At 37.1% G+C, this 22,580-nt stretch overlaps 3 protein-coding genes across 3 annotated transcripts; all 3 read right to left on the reverse strand.

The window, feature by feature from the left end:
• Positions 1–5,439: 5,439 nt before the first annotated feature.
• Positions 5,440–9,285, reverse strand: LOC116111802 (putative disease resistance RPP13-like protein 1). Its single transcript, XM_031397950.1, has 2 exons — positions 6,351–9,285; positions 5,440–5,963 (listed from the first exon to the last, which is right to left on the reverse strand). Exons 1-2 carry the CDS (start codon positions 9,283–9,285, stop codon positions 5,440–5,442), a joined length of 3,459 nt encoding a protein of 1,152 aa, XP_031253810.1.
• Positions 9,286–12,135: 2,850 nt separating this feature from the next.
• On the reverse strand, positions 12,136–14,799 carry LOC116111803 (probable disease resistance protein At5g63020). The gene has a single exon (XM_031397951.1). The coding sequence runs from the start codon at positions 14,797–14,799 to the stop codon at positions 12,136–12,138; it is 2,664 nt and encodes an 887-aa protein (XP_031253811.1).
• Positions 14,800–19,868: 5,069 nt separating this feature from the next.
• On the reverse strand, positions 19,869–21,164 carry LOC116111804 (putative disease resistance RPP13-like protein 1). The gene has a single exon (XM_031397952.1). It carries the CDS (start codon positions 21,162–21,164, stop codon positions 19,869–19,871), a length of 1,296 nt encoding a protein of 431 aa, XP_031253812.1.
• Positions 21,165–22,580: the final 1,416 nt, after the last annotated feature.

The following is a 22,580-nucleotide window of genomic DNA, read 5'->3' on the forward strand; positions in this document are numbered from 1 at the left end:
TTCACTATTTGTTGTATCATACCTATAAAATTCTTGTACCTTTTTTTTTATGTACCCATATTACTAAATTTCTATTATAGACTATAATTTGAATCTTAATTGTATTATTTATTTATTTTATTTGCTTGGAGCTCTAGTTCGACTTTGAATTTTGATTTTGTTATGTGTTTAGTTTGAGATTATAGTTAAATCTTAGTCATATATTGTATTTGAGTCTAGAAACAATAATTTGAATCTCAATTATATATTGTATTTTATTATTAGGTTTAATGATTTTTGTTTAATTAAATATTTTGCATTTGAAATGTTATATTGATTTTGTCAGGCCAAAAATTATCTTGGGTTTGACGAGACCCAACAACGAAATACACATGTCATAGCCTAGGGTCTCAACTCAATCCCGATTGGACCTACGCTTAAAATCATCTTATGAACTACCCACTCTATGAGTTGAGCTATCCTATAAGTTAAGCTAAACTAGGTTTCAACTCATTAGTCTGCAATAGTCTATAATTAGGAAATCAGAATCTCATTTTATTTTCTCTTCTACTAAGATTCCAAATCTTACTCAAACTATCAAACTTAATCTAATAAAGTCAAGAAATCATATCTCTTTCATAATAGAGATTATCTCTCAAAATAGGACTTAGTGTCCTATTAAGATTTCAAATCTTATTTAAACTATTAAACTTAATCTGCTTAAGGTTAAGAAATAAAATCTATCTCTTTATGATAGAGATTATCTCCCAAAATAGGACTTAGTGTCTTACTAAGATTAAATTATTTAAACTATTAACTTAATCTGATAAGGTCAAGATATTTCTTCTTTGATAGGGATTATCTCCCAAAAAAGAGGACTCAATGTCCTACTAGGATTTCAACCCCTTGAGTTCACTATAAAAACAGAGGTTTGCCCTCTATTAGAGGGGCAATCTCCCATAATCAATCTACAATCAAAATTATCTATTTGCTCATAAAGTTCTTGCTTCCAAGAACCGACGCCTTTGCTGTAGTCCTAATTTTCGACAAGATCTTGGTAATTCTTCATCTCCTTAATCTTGTCAAATAATCTCTTCAATCTCGCTGACATGAGCGTCAGAATGCCTACGGTAAACACCACCCTAATGTTTTTCAAAAGCTTTACGCTTGTCCTTTCATATGTGCAGTCTAACAGATTGTCAGTGGCCAACCTTACGAGATCAAACCCTATTTTCATGACGATAGATTTTTTGTATCTATATTTTAATCAAACGGTCTATAAAAATGTAAAATCAAGATTGATGTTGCCGTATTTTTTAAAATATATATTGGTAATATATCATATAAACTGCGTATGCCTTTATGCATTATATTTTTTTTTCTTCCAAACTTTAAAACTTTTTTATCATTTATCATATTATAGTATTATACCGTAAAATCTCCGTCCCTAGCTTATAGCTATACTCAAAGATATAATGAATTAATCTTAAGATGATGGAAGAATCGAGGAGGTCGGAGACGTGTCTTAACATTATTGAAACCGTGTGGACTCCACCACCTGCCACAAAGTTTGAAGACTGATTGACATGTTTGCTTGCTTTAATAATAGAGGCTGAAAGGAAAACTTAAGTAAGAAGGTTACAGTTTGATTGAGTGAATTTCTTGCATGATATATCAGTTATACCAATCTTTAGCACAAAACCTTTTGATCTTCTATTGCAAAACCCCAAAAATATTGTATAGGATTAATCTTTTGCATCAACAGCTAATCTTTCCATGGCTCCAACAGCAAGTGCAAGTGCAAGTACAAGTGCTCTACCTCCACCCAGCCAAGTACTCTAAGTCCACCACTACCAGCAGGTCCATTACTAAGTCCACTACTACCAGCAGGTCCACCACTAAGCCGCCCCCAAGCCGCACCACCACCAAAAAATAGACCATGGCCAAAAGCATAAGAAAATTGGAGCTTCTTCATCAGCACCAAAAGCTAAAACCAGTCAATGAGAAACCACTACCCGATCACCACTATCATCGACAAATATCAAAGCCAAAAGCACCAAAAAATGCCCTCACTAACCAAAGCCTACACTAGGCATGGCAAATGCCGGGGCCACCTTCAAATCCACCACCACCAAGGCCACCCTCAGGTTGGGACAAGGAGTAGAATTCGAAATGGTAACAGAAGAAGCAGTATTCAAGATGGACAGCTAGTTTTTATCAGTTAATGGCATGCAAGTTCTCAGTTTATAAGGTATCAAAAAACACTTTTTTTCTGAAGTTTTTATACATAGAAATTTTCTGTTAATATTTCTTTAGTTGACTGAATGAAAATTGTGTTTCATATTCAGGAGTTGGATGCTGCAGCTATGAAGGAATCCTTAGCTGAATCTATCCTGGGATTCATCAGAACTGTAATATGTTAGGAGATTAGTTGAAATTTTATTTTTTTTTTTCCTTTTCTGGTGTTTGTACTTGGTGAACAAAATAATAGAATTATCTAATTATAACTGTGGTTCCAATGCCGTCTAAATGAAGACAGTCTTGTGCAGATTAGGCTTCTTGATAAGGATTTTTACTCCACGAGATCATCAAAGTTGGTATATAAACCGTAATAGAGATTCTAGTTTCGGAAACACGATGGTTAAAACGATCCAGTTTGAGTTCTATGTCGCTAAGAGAATTTTGAAGTCATTTAGAATTTATAGATTAATGCAGCTGTTAAATTAAAGAATGTGAAACCAAATTATTGCAATATGCCCTGGCATTCCTCCCCACTGTCAATCTAATCTAGAACTTTCCTTCGTATGGTACATGTGGACTATTAACTGACACAATAGCATCTCCATCTCGATCAAAGTTTCATGTTTCGATACAACAGCCAAACCCTTCTCTTTGTCAGCTCGACCGCTCTTGTCTGTGAAGGATGTGGAACAAGGATTCTCCTTCACAAGCAGTATAGAACGGAATGCCTCTTGCTGGTCTCTTCCTCGCCATTTAATCCAATCCGCTACTTCCATGATCAATGTGGCAGGGTAAGTTTCCTTGCTCGGTATCAGCTTCTTCTATTCCTGATGTGGCATTTGGCCTGAAAACAGCTTGCATTCGATGCCTGCTCTTATATATGTCCCATCCCCTTCCTCAGGAGTGAAGTTACTTTCCTTGGATCAGACATGGCATTTCTCTATAAGATAAGCGGTTATTCCTCCAACTTGGGATACCTTTATACGCTGAAAATATGTGCCTTGCCTCTCGCATTTTTCACTTTCTGTATACAACAATACCTTGACTCTCCCGCATAAATGATGAATCCACTAAAAAAAATGCAACTAAAACCAGAGAGTATTAATATATTGGTATAAATTTGAGTCGGCACATCAACTGTCTTAACCTCTGTGTTACCCAGTCCCAAAACCGCTAAAGGGATTCTAAGTTCCCTTCTGAAATCCTATCTTTACAAGCGGGTTCAATTGGCGTAGGATCAAGTATGAAGAAGTGAAAGCAAAAATTTTGTTCCTAGGTCATACTGATTCAAGTATTGTGTGTTTCTGCTACAACCTATAGTTAATCTGTAACATGGTCACGGAATGGCGAAAGTAATGTCAATATTCTACAGGAGTAAACCATCAAAAATAATTCAAGATACGGAATATTAACCAAAAAAAACAAAGAGAGAATCATTAAAAACAATCATGAAATTTCCATATATTAATGATCAAAGACTGAAATTAATTACCAATCTACGTTTCGAAGGAGGGAAAGAAAGCAAATACATCAGATAGTAGTCTCAGATTCTGTATACACAAATTCACATCATTGTATCAAAATTGTCATTACAGGTTCATAGCACAGCAGGATAATATAAGAGGCTTTGAGAGAGAACATTCTGATCAATTGTATAAAGCGACATGCCGATTCAAACTTGAAGTACTCGGCTGCCCGAACAGAAGATGAACACATGCCGGATGAAATCCAGTTTACATAAATGATGAATCCACTTGATTTAAAAAAAAAAAAAAAAAAAAAAAAAAAGGTTAGAGTAGGATGAGTTCTACAAGAGAAAATTGAGTTTTAATACCTTCCTCTTAAATTTTTGTGATAAGATTAGTTATTTTTTATCAAGGCTAACATAAGGTCTTGGACATAATATTATGATAATCTTTATTTACTAATACAAATTTAACAGGTCTAAAGTAATAAAAAACCAATTTATTTTATATACTTCTTCAATACATTCATTAAGACTTATTTGAAGAAAAAAATCTTCCTTTTTACCAGACCATGCCAAGAAGAATTTCAGCCCTCCTCAAAATAAAATCCTGGTTTTGTCCCTGTGGAGAGCTCTGTCATTACACTGCATTGTCATTGAACTGAAAACATTATAAGTAATGAACTACAGAGTTAATTAGGGAAATGCATAATAGAGGGTATGATCAACCTCAATTTATATAAATACCAAACAACTATTAAACTTATTACTTTCATACTGATATCCAAATAAGACTTGCATACTATCAGGTCCATTTCCTCACATATCATAAAACGGCTCCACGAACTGTTCGTCTGAGATTAAAATAGTATAATTTAAAAAATTACAGTCAAATTTCAGATAGAATGTATTACATTCAACTAACCAAACAGAAAGACAAATGCAAAGCACTAATTACTACTTCAAAATATCTGCTACACCATTAAGCATCTTCTTGACAATCTCGTAAATAAGCATTGATAAGCCAATTTACTGGAGAATTGAAATGAGAAAATGTTAGTGACAGTTCTCATCAAGTCATGGCACTGATTACAAAAGCCAACAGGGGAAAAAAATTACAGAATTGAAACAAAAATTCATTTAACAGAGGAAAGAAAAAAAGGTCTAGAAACTGGGGCTTCATTGACTTCCATTTCAACTAATTCAGCAACTAATTTCAAGATGTAAGAACCTGACATACCAGGATTAGTGTGAGAGAAAGAATGAAGTAATTCTCTGATGTTATTCTATTTTCTTCATTTCTGAGATAAGGAGAGCTCATTCTTCCTCCTCCAGATCTGGATCAGAGATGAATCTGCCATCTATTCGAATGCGAGGAATATGGGCTATTTTGGACCAATCTTGAACTTCGTCCTTTTGCATCGTTTTTTTAACAGGGGACAGCCATAGATATAATTGTAGAAGCGACGATGGTAAGCCTGCCTCTGGAAAGGATGTGAGATTTGGACAATCGCTGATGACAAATATCAAGAGCTGAGAGGTTTTTAAAACCGTCAACAGATAGGAATTTCAATCTCTGGAACCTTGCAAGGGTTATCCGAGATAGAGAGGTGGGCAACATCATTGCGTTATCATCTTGTGGAAAAGACACCACATGGGCATCCTCTGATCTCAAGGTTTCTCAGAGATGTAAGTCTTGCAAACCCCATCAAATAGTGGCTTATAAATATTAAGATCTGCAATCAAAAGTGATTTCAGGTTAGTGGGAAAACCTTCTTCTGGAATGGATGCAATATCTGGACACTGCCGTATTGTAATTCTTGGAGAAATTTGAGGTTGTGCATGTGGTTCGGCAGAGCTTTAAGTTTCTTACATCTCTCAATTGAAAAAACTCTTAAGCTGGTCTTGGGAAGGCCTTCTTCTGGAAAGGAAACAAGATTCGGGCAATCCCATATGTAAAAATCACGAAGACTGCTAAGATTGTGGAGGCCCTCAGGTATGAATTTAAGATTGTTACATTTACAGAGCTTAATATATCCGAGAGAAGTGTTATTGCGAAATCTGTCAGCTATCATCTCCAGCTTTGCAACATCAACAATGTTGAGGTGTTGAAGTGTATCCGGTAACGTCGCCTGGTTGATAGGTTGTGAGTTTGGGCAACTCCAAAGCTCAAGGTGTTTAAGTGCCACAAGTTGTTGGCCTATGGATGATATGCTCGTGAGAGATGGGCACTCAGAGATATACAAGTACTCAAGACTAGATGTATCGCTACTGTGCACTGAAAAAGAAGAAGATGAATGAGAAGTACAAGTATTCTCTTTATAATCCAACAATCGCAGCAATTTTTCACAATTTTTTATCTCAAGCCGTTTTAAAGACAAAGGTGCTTGTCTTTTACAATGAATCTTAGAGAACGGCAACCTCCAATTCTCAATCTTTCAAGAACTGCATTGTTACCCTGTATTCTCCTCAGGCAAGGACAATAGAGCATTACAATTTTCATCACAAGGACACTCAAATTGGGAAAGAAAGCAGCCTCTGGAAATGAAACAAAACTTGGGAAATTTCAATATATAGTTCTTTGACAGAGGTGAGGCTGTGTAGCCCTTGTGGTTGCTTCATATGATGAATATCTTTATCCCAGACAACATTAAAAGTTCTTCACAATCAACAATCTGCAGATGTTCAACATTATGAAACTCTTGTTTTAACCAATTTCCAACGTCTCTGATATTTGCAAGAGTCATAGACTTCAGTGACTTAGAATCAATCTTTTGACTGCTGCACACAATCTCTTTGCAACCGTCTATTTCTAGTTTACAGAGCATTGGGAAGCTTGAGAATGAAACCACCAATTGCAAACATTGAAAAATAACAAGCTTCTTCAATGAAGGAAGATGACTAGGCAATCTTCCAGACAGTTTGGGGCATCTTAAAATGGAAAGCTCAAGAAGGCAAGGAAATCTGTCAGGTAATCTTCCAGAGAACTTGGGGCATCTTACAATAGACAGCTCACGTAGGCAAGGAAATATTTCAACATGCTTATTTTCTACGATAGAATCCCAAAGCTCCCATTCATCCAAATCCACTAAAGAAAGAGTCTCCAAACTTTGAAAAGGCTTTGAACAACTTTCCCCATAGATCTCTAGACCTATCCTTTTAAGTCCTGTCATCCCCTTGATGGTTAAGTCTTTAAGTGACCCTAAGAGCCCCAAAGAAGGCAAGGATGTACAGTTTCTACAGCTTTCCAATTTTAGGGTCACCATATTAGAGAATGATGGATCTCCTAACCAAGAAGGAAGTTCTTTGCCACCGTAGCCTTTAATAGTGAGCTCTTTTAGATTTCTATGAGGCTGTAGCATGGCGAGTATATCCTTTTCCAGTAGATTATTTCTTGAGTCATCAAATTGCAAACTCCATTGTAGCGACAATACTTCTAAATCTTTCTTCTCACTTAACAAGGCCTCTCTTGCATCATGAGAATTAATCACATTTTCTAATCCTGAAATACAAAGTCTTCCACAAAGGAACTTTAAATTCTTCAATTCTTTCAAACTAGCTCCAGTTTGTTTACCCACAACAAAATCAGACAATGTCCGAAGTTGTTTCAGATTTTTCATTCCAACAGGCATTTCTGTTATTAAATATACATTTGTAATATCGAGACGACGAAGATTGATCAACGTTCCTATCTCCAAAGGCAGTTTCTTGAGACGAGAACAAGCATTTAGAAGCAATGTTTCCAAGTGGTATACTAAGCCCAATGACTCTGGTAAACATCTAATTTGAGTGTCAGAAACATCAAGATACCTTAGAAGCCTCAATTCTCCTATAGAATGGGGTATTTCAGTGATGTAATATTTTGATAAAGATAGGGCCCTTAAATTTTGTAACTTGGGCAACAAATCAGAAATTACCCTATCAGATATGTATCGACTGTGACCATCTAGTGGCAATGGTAAAAATGTCCTTAGGCGATTAACTTCATCTAGGACCTGAAATTTACTTTTACTATCATAAGAACCAGTGATGCAAGAAAAATGACGAACCTTCTCACATTCTTCTGACTGCATATAGGCCTCTGATTCATCCTCCAACATAAAAGTAGTATCTCCAGCAGCCCATTCAGCCAGATCATGGATAAGGTCGTGCATGAATACCACAGAATGATCACCTTTGGAATGCTGAAAGAACGATCTTGACAATAGATCATCAAAATATTCACTGCCAACGTCTTCCAGCTGCTTATTTTTTGAGGGGTGAATATAACCTTGCGCCATCCACAAATAGACTAATTGCTCCTTGTAAATTTTATAATTCTTGGGAAAAATTGAACAGTACGCAAAACATCTCTTAAGATGAGACGGAAGATGAAGATAGCTTAATTTTAACACAGTGAGAATATCAGTTTTCTCTGATAAATCCCAAAGTTTGCTATCCAATAATTTCACCCACTCATCTCCTCTCCGCTTGTGGCGTAGAAGCCCACCCAGAGTTCTTGCTGCCAACGGTAGTCCCCCACACTTCTCAACAACTTTTTCACGGATTAATTCCAACTTCGGAAGCCCAGCGATAACTCGGCTCCCACCAACATGATTCTCAAATATATCCCAACAGTCATCGTACGATAGAAGATTCAAATGGTAAGTTTCGCCATTTCCAACCGTTAAAGCAACATCTTTGTTACGTGTGGTCAATACAATCCTACTCCCCCGTTCACCACCCATAAAGGGAGATTTCAGAACTTGCCACAGCCCATAATCAATCGACCAGACATCATCCAAGACCAGCAAATATTTTCGTCTAGAAATTGCTCTGCTCAGTTGTAGCTGCACCGCGTTTAAATCACTGAGATCACAGGAATTACAGGTGACAGACTCCAGAATTGTCTTTGAGATTCTCAGAACATCAAAATCATGGGAGACGCAAACCCATGAGTGTAGATGGAAGTTCTGCGTTGACACTTCATTGTAGAGTTTTTGAGCAAGAGTTGTCTTTCCAATGCCGCCCATTCCCCAGATGGATATAACACGAACGTCTGCATCACCGGCTTCATCGGTTAATAACATGTCAAGAATTTTGGCTTCATCATCATCTCTTCCAATAACAGCAGCTTCAGTTAGCACACATGTACTTGGTGGTCTTTGCCAATCACGAGTTAAAGAGCTTCCAGCAATCTCTTTCAATCCAAGATCAGTTTTTTCATCACAGAGATCTTCCAAACGGCCAGTGATTTTTTGTATCTTGGACTTCATATTGAGCTTGGACATGAGAGCACTTGGAGTCCAAGATGAGAGATGGTCAGAAACAATTCTCCTCGGTTGTTCCGTCACCAACTTGCGCTCCAAAACAAAGGCAAACTCATCCAATACATCATCCGCATCGTAAGCCAAGTGTCGGAGATCATCCAACCATGATTTCACATACACGTTCTTCACTTGCTTCTTTTCAGCATCATCAAGCACTCCCTGAATCGTCAACAATTGCTTCTTTAACTGCTTCAGCTCTGAACTTATCCACTCTTCACATGGCTTCAGAGTCGTCAATCTGTCAAACAACACCTCAAGGAAGGCAGATAAAAAAATATCTCCCACAGGCATATTTTCTGAAACGAAGGAACTAACAATGAGAAACAGACTATTACAGAAAACAGAACGATCAAACTAAGCAAGACCGACTGCAGTGCTATAAACTGTGAGTCTAGAATTATTATTCCATGAAACATTTTTATCAAAATCAAAGACTCAGTCACACTCCATTACCACAACTATGGTTATCCCTTTAACCATGGTTAACTGATCATAGTAAATATTTCCTTTTTTTTTTTTTTTTTTAAATTATTTAATTTGATGTCCACTGGTAAAGCCGTGTGGACTCCACCACGATAGAATATGAGAGCACCTTTTAACGTTTTCTTTGGAGCGTCTTTTGATATGTGTTTCTTCTGTCCGGGACCAGCTGGCCTCGGTAAATTGACTTTTCTCATCTGGCCCAAAGGCCCGCGTAAATGGGTCTGTAATTTGCTTTCCTTTTTATCTGAAAATTGAATGTTTTTGGTTCCGTTTGGTTCAAAATTTAGGGGTTTTGGGAAAAGTTTTTTGAAAAAAGTTAAAAAAAAGTTGAATTGGGCAGGTATTACGATGTAGAATTTATAAATTAATAAAATACCCTTTATGTTTATTTTTTTTACAAAATACCCGCTATAATAAAACATTAAAAGTTAACAAAAGTACCCCTAACCCACCCTCAAACACCCCCAGCCGGCGACCACCACCGGAGGTGGCCGGAGTCGCCGTATGGGCGCATGAACGGTTGGATCTTGCCAGTCATGCGTCGCTATGGCCTTTTCCGGCCAGATCCACGGTGGATCTGGCCGGAAAAGGCCAGATCTGGCCGTATTTGCTCTCAACATCAACGACGACCGTTTGTTGGCTGTCGTGACCGGGTGTTACGGCCAAAGATCTGGCCGTCAACGGCCAGATCTTTGGCCTTAGATCTGGCCTTTTCCGGCCAGATCCACCGTGGATCTGGCCGGAAAAGGCTAGATCGGCGCACTACCGGCCAGATTCAGCCGGTAGTGCGCCATCCTACCAGATTCCGACCATTTTCCGGTGGTGGTGGCAGGAATCTGGTAAATGTGGATTATTGGGGTGTTTTTGTAATTTTAAAAAAAAATATTTAGGGGTATTTAATTAAATTATCAAATTTAAGGGGTTTAAAAAAGTTGAATAATATTGGGAGTAGTATTCCTAAAAATCTGAGTTTTTAGGTATTTCACTGTTTAACTTTTTTGGGAATACTAAAAGTAGTATTCCCGATTATGAAACAAACGCAGCCTTTGTTACTTATGTTTGGTAAAAAAATGATTGATGAGTTCTTGAGGTTGAAATCCTTCTAGATCTAGGAACTTATCTGATACGAATCCAGTTCCTTTGATATATATATATATATATATATCCTCATATTTTAAAAAAATAAGAATTATTATACATATACCTAGATCCACAAAAAATTTACTATTAATATATATATTCCACACTCATATTATATTATAAATTTAAAATTCTCTCTATTGCTCTATCTGCTTTTTATGATTTTATCTCCCAAAGTCTTTACTCTCTCAATCAGTCTATTCGCTCTTAACACTTTTGAAAACTGAAATTGTCGAAGTTTTCACTATTCAAAGTACCACAATTACCTCTATTTTTTGTTTTATCAATTTTAGGTATGTGTATATTACTCATTTTAATTTAGTTTATTTTAGGGTTAAATCCTGCTTGTTTTTTAAAAGTTTTTTTATTCTAATTTGATGGAAATAAGCATGTATCTTATGAGTTTGTTTTGTGTTTTATGTTTAAGAATGTTCCTCATTTTCCAAATTAAACCTTAACTATATTTTACTAGACGTTATTCTTTACCCTGCACCCACTACTTTCCTATATTTCAAAGGTCATCGTTTAGCTGCTCAAAATTATTAAAGAAATTTGAGTTAGTATCTATGTTTATACCAAGAAAATTCCTTTTTTTTTTTTTTTTTTTAAATTCATTCATATCAATACAACGTTAACTTGATTTAAGTTTTGGTTGACTTTAGTTTAGGTTAGGTTAATTAAAATCTTGAAAATTTATATTATAATCTTTGGAAGCCAATATAAAAAAAAAAAAATTAAAAGAAAAAAAGAGGAGAAAAAAGAAATTTGTGTGAAATATTTTTTGTAGATTGTGATTGTTGTAAACTTTTTTTATTATATTGGATTTAAGTAAATCGTTAGATTTCATGATTTTGTACTTTCTTCACGTTGAAGAGGTTTTTCCATGTAACAATTTTCTTATGTTTCTTTATAAATTGCATGTTATTTTCAACACATTTACTCAATGTTTTACTTCTCATAGATTTATTCAAGTAAGAACGTTGCATTCTTTCCTTTCAGGTTCTTGCTATTGTATTATTTATTTTACTTAAGGTTTGATGATTTTTTAAAGTACCCCCTCAGGGGAAAAAAAAAAAATCTTGGGTCTGCCAGTGTCTGGTCGTCAACTTCAGATCTTAGAGGATTAATTACGGTGCAAATAAGCTGGCCCGAGCACCTCGGATTAAAAAAAAATATATATTTTGAATATTCCAGTATAATGATTAATGAATATGTTTATGGTTTAATGCACACACCGAAACCATCTCATAGAGATAAAGAGCCAAAATATTTTTTATTTCCACTTTTCTAATGCTCTTCTTGTGGTCTCATATCTTGTAATGAGTTAAAAAAAGAAAAAGAAAAAGAAAAAGAAAAAAAAGATACATGAGAGAGCTAACCGGGGCTTCAAAGAAACTCTATGTACAAAAATACAACACTGAAACTTGATTGGTATTACTGTATTAACAAGAAGTCAGTGACACAGGACGAAAATGGGGCTTCAAAATCCTCATCCATGACTGCTCGTTTGTATTAACCTTACCACCAAGGCTTGAAAAAAGGATCAAAAGTACTGCTAATGGTAGGGTCCTCCCATCGCAGCCCGTCCCACCATTGTTGCTCTCCCTTGATGACAATTCCACCTTCCTTTGAGCTTTCAGAATCAAGTGGAAGCGTCTTAAGCTGCGGGCATCCAATTACTTCAATTTCCTTCAACTTCAGGAATGGCAAGGCATTCTCATTGATGCTCTTCAAGTTTTGAAGACCTCGCAATGCAAGAAATTCGAGTTTTTTGAATGGGATACGACCTCGAACCCTTTCTGGAAAATCAACCAATCTGCCCACGCTGATAAGTTCTTCCATTTCAGGGCAATCAGATATCACAATGCGCCTGAGGCTTGTTGCAAGAATAAGCCATGTGAGGTCCTTCAATTTTGAGCAAGCCCTTATTTTTACTTCACAAAGGTTACGGAAACCACAAAATCCTTCCGTGTTTTCTAATCCGTCTTCACAAATAATCTGCAACTCTTCCAAATTTTCACAGTCCAAAATATGTAATTTCTTGAGATTCTTCAAATCAGCTAAGAGGACTCTGATGAACCTTGTTTGGGTTAAGTTTTGAAGGCATACAGATTCCAAACAGCTTAGCAACCTGTGGGAGGTCAAAAGTCTTTGGAGAGCAGAAGAACCGTTTAAGCTGATGTCCAAACTATTTAAACGTTGCAAGCAAATCACCTCCCCTACCAAAGATTCCCCATTTTGACTCAGAGCACCGCATTCCAACATTCTCAATACCCGCAACATTAAGAAGTTGGATATCAATGGCTGCGAAATTGTTTGGAGTGCGGGTGTATCCTCCAAAATCAAACACCTTAGTTTTGACAAGGCCCTCAACTCTTCTCGCAGTTCTTTTATACCAGTCCTCGATAGATCAAGATGCTGTAATGAAACCAAAATTGAAATCTCTGGAGGTAGTTCAGTAAGAGAGCGGTTATTTGAAAGCCTTAGAATTGTGAGACAAGACATAAACGTGAAGAAGCCACCATTAATAACCTTTAGATTGTTATCATTAAGAAACAAATCTTCAAGACAATGGGCTGAAGGTCTCTCTGGTAAAATCTCAACTTGATTTTCCATCATTGACACCCCTGTAAGCCCTCCCCATTCTCCAGCCTCAGGTGCTTCAGTTAATCCAGCACCAGTATTAACAAAAACATTTTCCTTCCCTTTGTCATTTATTATTAGCCACAAAGCCAAATCACGAGTAATACCATTTATTTTCACTCGGTCATCATCTTCTTCTTCCAACAACCCTGCATGGAGAAGAATACCAATTATGTGGTATCCTTTGTTTTGCGCTACATGTTTGTCGTCCAAAAATCTCCGACCAATCCAACAATCTATCAAATCCCTCTTAGAGATTATATGATTTTTTGAAAATAAACTACAATATAAGAAACAAGACTGAATTATCGGGTCTTTAGGCAAGTGATCATAACTTGACCTTAGCACCCGGTACACTTCCTGCATGCCTGAATATTCATGCCCCATTCTCTGAAACTCATTGATAGCATAATCCCATTCTTGAGGTGTCTTCTTGTGAGTCATGGCTTCAGCAACTTTGATAAGTCCCAGTGGCAAACCACCACACTCTTTTGCCATGGTTTCAGCAAGCGAAGGAATTTCTGGATGACTGCCAAGAGCCCAATCTCCAACAGTACTTAGAAATAACTTTAAGGCATTTTCATGTCCCAAGCATTCCACAGGAATCATGTGAGGTTTCATACGGCCACAAACATTCATCAGAAGGCGCGTTGTGAAGAACACCTTCGATACAGCATTTGAATCTGAAAGAGGGACACCTGCTTCGGTCAAATCAACCCACTCCCATATGTCATCTAATAGCAATACGAACTTCTTCGTTTTCAGAATCCTGAGGATATCCTTAGCTTTCTCCAGGGAACTTTTGTTTTTCCATGACTCATCATACAAACGTAGATTCTCCCCAATCTCATCTTGAATGTTTTCAAGATTTTTATTGGTCGCTGATATCCTGATCAAAATAATATCAGCTGACGTCTCACGAATTTTGTTGTAGATCTGATTTAATAAGGCAGTTTTTCCCACTCCCCCCCTGCCATACAGGCCAATAATCTTCACTTGATCTTCTTCATAACATCTCCAAACTTCATCGAAGGTTGATTCTAAACCCACCGTTGGTTCAGAAGGTATTTGATCATCCACCGGATCATCCGGTCTCCGATCAGCCACCACTCTAAATTCTCCTCCTTCTTCCTTCAAACTCTTCACAACTTCCAGCTTTTTAGCTACTCTTTTTCCGAAGCTGAAGCTTGCGTACTTGTAGTTCTTGTAACAAAAGCCTCCAAGACACAGCCTCTCCACTTCTTCAGAACTGTCTGTTATCAGTTCATCAACTTCGGTTAGCGTGTCTGCTACCCTTGTAAGCCACCCTTGCACTTGGCTCAGCCGTTCCCTTTGTGGTTGTTTCTCCTCATTGTCAACTCTTCGAAGCAAATCGTTCTTTACTTCAATCAACCTTTTCAATTCAGCCTTTAAGGAATCAATATTTCTTTTGAGTTCGCGTTTATACTTTAATTTTCTTGAAACATAATTTTTAAAACTAAATAAAGCGGCAAGAATTGTGTCTTCAGCTGGTTGTGGGATTGAATTGCAGCTACCCATAGTGGGAAAGGTTTCTAATATAGAAGAGAGTGACGAGTTACAGGCAACTGAGAGATTCAAAGGAAGAAGAAGGAAGAAGCCCTAGAAAGGAAATAGAGATGAAGAAGCAATAGAGTGATGGAAAAGACATGCTTCTAAGGTCTTGATCAGAGGAAGATTTGACGAGTTGGCGCACGGTGGTGGTGCTACTGCTGGAGAGAGAAAACTCTTTAGAACTACATTTTGTTGAGTAAGGGAGACTTGGGTGAAAATGACCAATTTCTAAGTTGATCATTGTGAGGATTAAGATGCCCTTCTTTTGAAAACTTCTGAGTAATTGTTGAAAGAACATTATTGAAAGTTTGTCAGCTTCCTTTTCTCTTACATTTTTTTTTTTCCATTAAATCAGAACAACTCCATTAATAGATGATAATAAATTCATATTGGTCTTAATATTTAGATCTTTGATCAAGTCAAGCTGACCCACATCTAAGACTTTTGAAAAACTTGGTAACATTACGTTAATTTCCAGTAACATAGTTAATCTAAATTAATCTGATGATCATTCAAGAATGGGGTAGATCACTAACGATGTTTCAACAATGAGTAAACAACATATTCCCACTTGAGGTTTAGTAAAATCCCAAGTTGATACCTCTTATTGCATTTATTTCAGATTCTCACCCTTAAACTAATACCGTTAGTGATCGTTGGAGGTGATTGGAAATGGTGAGTGAGGTTGACAAGTGAATGAATGAGTTTTGTACAGGAGGTTATGAGGAGTCCACTGGTGATCTTGGAAGTGATTTTGGACATCGGAATTGTTAGGGCCAAAAATCGTCCTTGGCCCAAATAGCGAAGAAGGACCAAGCCCAGTCCTGCAAAGGCCCAAGCCATAGTTCTCTTCTAAACATGAGGAACAAACCGACCCAAACTGAGCAGGCACAAGCCTCTCAAACCTGGCCCATGTCCTAGGTCCATGGACAAATCCAAAGCCCACAACCCCCTAAGAATACTTTCGTACTCCCGATCAATCTCTCATTCAAAGTCACCTTCCTATTCCTGATCACCTTCCTACTCTCCACTCTCACATGGCTCAGAGTCGTCAATCTGTCAAACAACACCTCAAGGAAGGCAGATAAAAAAAATCTCCCACAGGCATATTTTTAAACGAAGGAACTAACAATGAGAAACAGACATATACAGAAAACAGAACGATCAAACTAAGCAGACCGACTGCAGTGCTATAAACGTGGAGTCTAGAATTATTATTCCATGAAACATTTTATCAAAATCAAAGACTCAGTCACACTCCATTACCACAACTATGGTTACCCTTTAACATGGTTAACTGATCATAGTAAATATTTCCTTTTTTTTTTTTTTTTAAATTATTTAATTGATGTCCACTGGTAAAGCCGTGTGGACTCCACCGATAGAATAGAGAGCACCTTTAACGTTTTCTTTGGAGCGTCTTTTGATATGTGTTTCTTCTGTCCGGGACCAGCTGGCCTCGGTAAATGACTTTTCTCATCTGGCCCAAAGGCCCGCGTAAATGGGTCTGTAATTTGCTTTCCTTTTATCTGAAATTGAATGTTTTTGGTTCCGTTTGGTTCAAATTTAGGGGTTTTGGGAAGTTTTTTGAAAAAAGTTAAAAAAAAGTTGAATTGGGCAGGATTACGATGTAGAATTTATAAATAATAAAATACCCTTTATGTTTATTTTTTTACAAAATACCGCTATAATAAAACATTAAAAGTTACAAAAGTACCCCTAACCCACCTCAAACACCCCCAGCGGCGACCACCACGGAGGTGGCCGGAGTCGCCGTATGGGCGCCATGAACGGTTGGATCTTGCCAGTCATGCGTCGCTATGGCCTTTTCCGGCCAGATCCACGGTGGATCTGGCCGGAAAAGGCCAGATCTGGCCGTATTGCTCTCAACATCAACGACGACCGTTTGTTGGCTGTCGTGAGGGTGTTACGGCCAAAGATCTGGCCGTCAACGGCCAGATCTTTGGCTTAGATCTGGCCTTTTCCGGCCAGATCCACCGTGGATCTGGCGGAAAAGGCTAGATCGGCGCACTACCGGCCAGATTCAGCCGGTAGTGCGCCATCCTACCAGATTCCGACCATTTTCCGGTGGTGGTGGCAGGAATCTGGTAAATGTGGATTATTGGGGTGTTTTTGTAATTTTAAAAAAAATATTTAGGGGTATTTAATTAATTATCAATTTAAGGGGTTTAAAAAAGTTGAATATATTGGGAGTAGTATTCCTAAAAATCTGAGTTTTTAGGTATTTCACTGTTTAACTTTTTGGGAATACTAAAAGTAGTATTCCCGATTATGAAACAAACGCAGCCTTGTTACTTATGTTGGTAAAAAAATGATGATGAGTTTCTGAGGTTGAAATCTTCTAGATCTAGGAACTTATCTGATACGAATCCAGTTCCTTTGATATATATATATATATATATATCCTCATATTTAAAAAAATAAGATTATTATACATATACCTAGATCCCCAAAAAATTTACTATTATATATATATTCCACACTCATTTATTATAAATTTAAAATTCTCTCTATTGCTCTATCTGCTTTTTATGATTTTATCTCCAAAGTCTTTACTCTCTCAATCAGTCTATTCGCTCTAACACTTTTGAAAACTGAAATTGTCGAGTTTCACTATTCAAAGTACACACTTACCTCTATTTTTTGTTTTATCAATTTTAGGTATGTGTTATTACTCATTTTAATTTAGTTTATTTTAGGGTAAATCCTGCTTGTTTTTTAAAAGTTTTTTATTCTAATTTGATGGAAATAAGCATGTATCTTATGAGTTGTTTGTGTTTTATGTTTAAGAATGTTCCTCATTTTCCAAATAAACCTTAAATATTTACTAGACGTTATCTTTACCCTGCACCCACTACTTTCCTATATTTCAAAGGTCATCGTTTAGCTGCTCAAAATATAAAGAAATTGAGTTAGTATCTATGTTATACCAGAAAATTCCTTTTTTTTTTTTTTTTTAAATTCATTCATATCAATACAACGTTAACTTGATTTAAGTTTTGGTTGACTTTAGTTTAGGTTAGGTTAAAAAATCTTGAAAATTTATATTATATCTTTGGAAGCCAATATAAAAAAAAAAAAATTAAAAGAAAAAAAAGAGGAGAAAAAAGAAATTTGTGTGAAATATTTTTTGTAGATTGTGATTGTTGTAAACTTTTTTTATTATATTGGATTTAAGTAAATCGTTAGATTCATGATTTTGTACTTTCTTCACGTTGAAGAGGTTTTTCCATGTAACAATTTTCTTATGTTTCTTTATAAATTGCATGTATTTTCAACACATTTACTCAATGTTTTACTTCTCATAGATTATTCAAGTAGAACGTTGCATTCTTTCCTTTCAGGTTCTTGCATTGTATTATTTATTTTACTTAAGGTTTGATGATTTTTTAAAGTACCCCCTAGGGGAAAAAAAAAAATCTTGGGTCTGCCAGTGTCTGGTCGTCAACTTCAGATCTTAGAGGATTAATTACGGTGCAAATAAGCTGGCCCGAGCACCTCGGATTAAAAAAAAATATATATTTTGAATATTCCAGTATAAGATTAATGAATATGTTATGGTTAATGCACACACCGAAACCATCTCATAGAGATAAAGAGCCAAATATTTTTATTTCCACTTTTCTAATGCTCTCTTGTGGTCTCATATCTTGTAATGAGTTAAAAAAAGAAAAAGAAAAAGAAAAAGAAAAAAAAGATACATGAGAGAGCTAACCGGGGCTTCAAAGAACCTCTATGTACAAAAATACAACACTGAAACTTGATGGTATTACTGTATTAACAAGAAGTCAGTGACACAGGACGAAAATGGGGCTTCAAAATCCTCATCCATGACTGCTCGTTTGTATTAACCTTACCACCAAGGCTTGAAAAAAGGATCAAAAGTACTGCTAATGGTAGGGTCCCATCGCAGCCCGTCCCACCATTGTTGCTCTCCCTTGATGACAATTCCACCTTCCTTTGAGCTTTCAGAATCAAGTGGAAGCGTCCTAAGCTGCGGGCATCCAATTACTTCAATTCCTTCAATTCAGGAATGGCAAGGCATTCTCATTGATGCTCTTCAAGTTTTGAAGACCTCGCAATGCAAGAAATTCGAGTTTTTTGAATGGGATACGACCTCGAACCCTTTTGGAAAATCAACCAATCTGCCCACGCTGATAAGTTCTTCCATTTCAGGGCAATCAGATATCACAATGCGCCTAGGTTGTGCAAGAAAAGCCATGTGAGGTCCTTCAATTTTGAGCAAGCCCTTTTTTTACTTCACAAAGGTTACGGAAACCACAAAATCCTCCGGTGTTTTCAATCCGTCTTCACAAATAATCTCAACTCTTCCAAATTTTCACAGTCCAAAATATGTAATTTCTTGAGATTCTCAAATCAGCTAAGAGGACTCTGATGAACCTTGTTTGGGTTAAGTTTTGAAGGCATACAGATTCCAAACAGCTTAGCAACCTGTGGGAGGTCAAAAGTCTTGGAAGCAGAAGAACCGTTTAAGCTGATGTCCAAACTATTTAACGTTGCAAGCAAATCACTCCCCTACCAAAGATTCCCCATTTTGACTCAGCACCGCATTCCAACATTCTCAATACCCGCAACATTAAGAAGTTGGTATCAATGGCTGCGAAATTGTTTGGAGTGCGGGTGTACCTCCAAAATCAAAACCTTAGTTTTGACAGGCCCTCAACTCTTCTCGCAGTTCTTTTATACCAGTCTCGATAGATCAAGATGCTGTAATGAACAAAATTGAACTCTTGGAGGTAGTTCAGTAAGAGAGCGGTTATTGAAAGCCTTAGAATTGTGAGACAAGACATAACGTGAAGAAGCCACCATTAATAACCTTTAGATTGTTATCATTAAGAAACAAATTCAAGACATGGGCTGAAGGTCTCTCTGGTTAAATCTCAACTTGATTTTCCATCATGACACCCCTGTAAGCCCCCATTCTCCAGCCTCAGTGCTTCAGTTAATCCAGCCCCAGTATAACAAAACATTTTCCTTCCCTTTGTCATTTATTATTAGCCACAAAGCAAATCACCCATCCACAAATGGACTAATTGCTCCTTGTCAATTTTATACTTCTTGGGAAAAATTGACAAGTAAGCAAAACAACTCTTAAGATGACATGGAAGATGATCATAGCTTAATTTTAAGACAGGAAGAATATCAGTTTTGTCTGACAAATCCCAAAGTTTGCTATCCAATATTTTCACCCACTCATCCCCTCTCTGCTTGTGTCGTAGAAGCCCACCCAAAGTTCTTGCAGCCAACGGTAGTCCTCTACACCTCTCAACAACTTTTTCACGGATTAATTCCAGATTTCGCAGTCCAGAAACAACTCTGCTCCCACCAACATGATTTTCAAAAATACGCCAACAGTCATCGTCCGAGAGAAGCTTCAAACTGTAAATTTCGCCATTTCCAATCGTTAAAGCAACTTCTCTGCTGCGTGTGGTCACGATCATCCTACTCCCCGGTACACCACCCATAAGGGCGGATTTTAGAATTTGCCACAGCCCATAATCAGTCGACCAAACATCATCCAAGACCACCAAAAATTTTCTTCCAGAAATTGCCCCTCTCAGATGGACCTGCACCTCGTTTAAATCCTTGAGATCACAGGATTTGCAAGTGACTGACTCCAGAATAGTTTTGGAGATTCTCAGAACATCAAAATCATGAGAGACACAAACCCATGATTTTAGGGGGAAGTCTTCCACTGACTGATCATTGAAAAGCTTCTGAACTAGGGTGGTTTTACCCAACCCTCCCATCCCCCATATACCTATAACACAGAAGTTTGCATCTCCGGGTTCATCTTTCAATAACAAGTCAAGAATTTTGGCTTTATCATCATCTCTCCCGACAACAGCAGCTTCAGTTGGCACAGATGTGCTGGGAGGTCTTTGCCAACCACCAATTAAAGAGCCTTCAGCAATTTCTTTCAATCCAAGTTCATTTTTTTCTTCACAGATATCTTCCAAACGGCCAGTGATCTCTTCTATCTTGGACTTCATATCAAGCTTGATGTTCCTCGGTTGTTCCAGCGCCAAATTCCACTCCAAAACTGGAGTGGAAAACACATCCAGGAAATCCTCCGCATCATAAGCCAAGTTCCGAGTATCATCTAACCATTTTTTCACAGACACGTTCTTCACTTGCTTCTCCTCCGCATCATTAAGCACTGGCTGAATCGTCAGCAATTGCTTCCTCAGATGCTTCAGCTCTGAATGAAACTCATCTTCACATGGCTTCATAGATGCCAAACTCTTAAGCAACACTTTAGTTAATACAGAAAAAACGATCTCTGCCATCGGCAGGGTTGAACAACAAGAAAAAAAGTTGATAAGTCAAAGTAAGCAAGAGCAACCAGTCTCAAATTGCAGATCTGTAAATGGTGAGTGTAGTCATTCTCAATACTTTATCAAAATCCTAACTTGGCCACTACCAGTGTCAAAAACTGTACTGATTGTTAACTTATCTCCACGGTAACGTTACTGGTTCACTGGTTATCCATAGATCGAGGTCCCTTGAACCATGGTCCATGGACCATAATCTACGGCTGTGAACGACTCAGTGTTAGCAAAGCCAGTAACATTACAGGGATAACGTCATTCAGAATTTTTCTTGAACCATGGCCCATAATCTACGGCTGTTAACGCCTCTTTTTGGTAACGCGTCTTTTGGTACCGCGTTATCAGTGTTAACAAAGCCAGTAACATTACAGGAGATAAGCTTAACAAATCAAAAGCCATAAAATTAAAAATTCCTTTTTGGGTCAATAATACACACGGCAATCAATAATTATTTAAAGAGTCCATTTATTTAATCCCTTGAAGTTTGCTTAATTACCAAAAATTCCTCACAAGTTTCTAAAATAACATAAAACCTTCTATCATTAAGTTTTAGATATTAAAATAAATTGCAAAAAGATAATTCAGTAAACATCTATAAACTCATAATGGTGTATGTTCAGAAGGTTCACTAATCTTGGTCATGACCTTATTCCACAACATCATGACAAGAGCTGCAAGTGTGGGAAGTGTATGATGTTGAAGGGTTTTGCCAAGCATTCACGTGGGGTGTGATAATTGAGATGTCGGGTTTATTTTCTCTTGGGACATCAACAATGCTTTATGAGACTGTTTAGGAGGGAGGCTCTGTGAAAGAGAATTATAAGAGTTGTTTTTCTTCATAGTCGACGATGAAGAAATGATTAGGTCATCTTTACACAAATTGGTCGGAAGCTAGAGCTGTTTCCTTGATAAGTTCATGGTAGGATTAAACCAATAGATCCGAATGACATACATCTAAGCTTACCCCATCTCAAGTATGATGTTGGGGTGCGACACGGGCTGTTCTGTTGTGTAGAAACTCTAGGCTCATGACACTTTACACTACAGTAGAAAATTATTATTTCATATTATTTCAAAAATATCATGGTGTATTGGTGTTTTTATAATTACATCAAACTTGAGGGATGAATGCCTTTTTAATTCTTATTTAATTGATTTCTTCTTGGTAAAACCGCGTGGTCTGCACTTTTGACGTTTTGTTTGTAGCATCTTCTAACCTGTACCTCAGTAGCCTATCAAAATATTCTAACTTAATTTAAATAAAACTTCTTTTTATTCAGTAAATTGACTTTTCAGGCATGGCGGAAAGCAGCCTTAAATGCTATTTAAACGCCCACATAAAATTTCAAATGACCTTTTAACCCCCAACATTTG

Source organism: Pistacia vera, unplaced genomic scaffold, assembly GCF_008641045.1.
Source record: "Pistacia vera cultivar Batoury unplaced genomic scaffold, PisVer_v2 Contig650, whole genome shotgun sequence".
Lineage (NCBI taxonomy): Eukaryota > Viridiplantae > Streptophyta > Magnoliopsida > Sapindales > Anacardiaceae > Pistacia > Pistacia vera.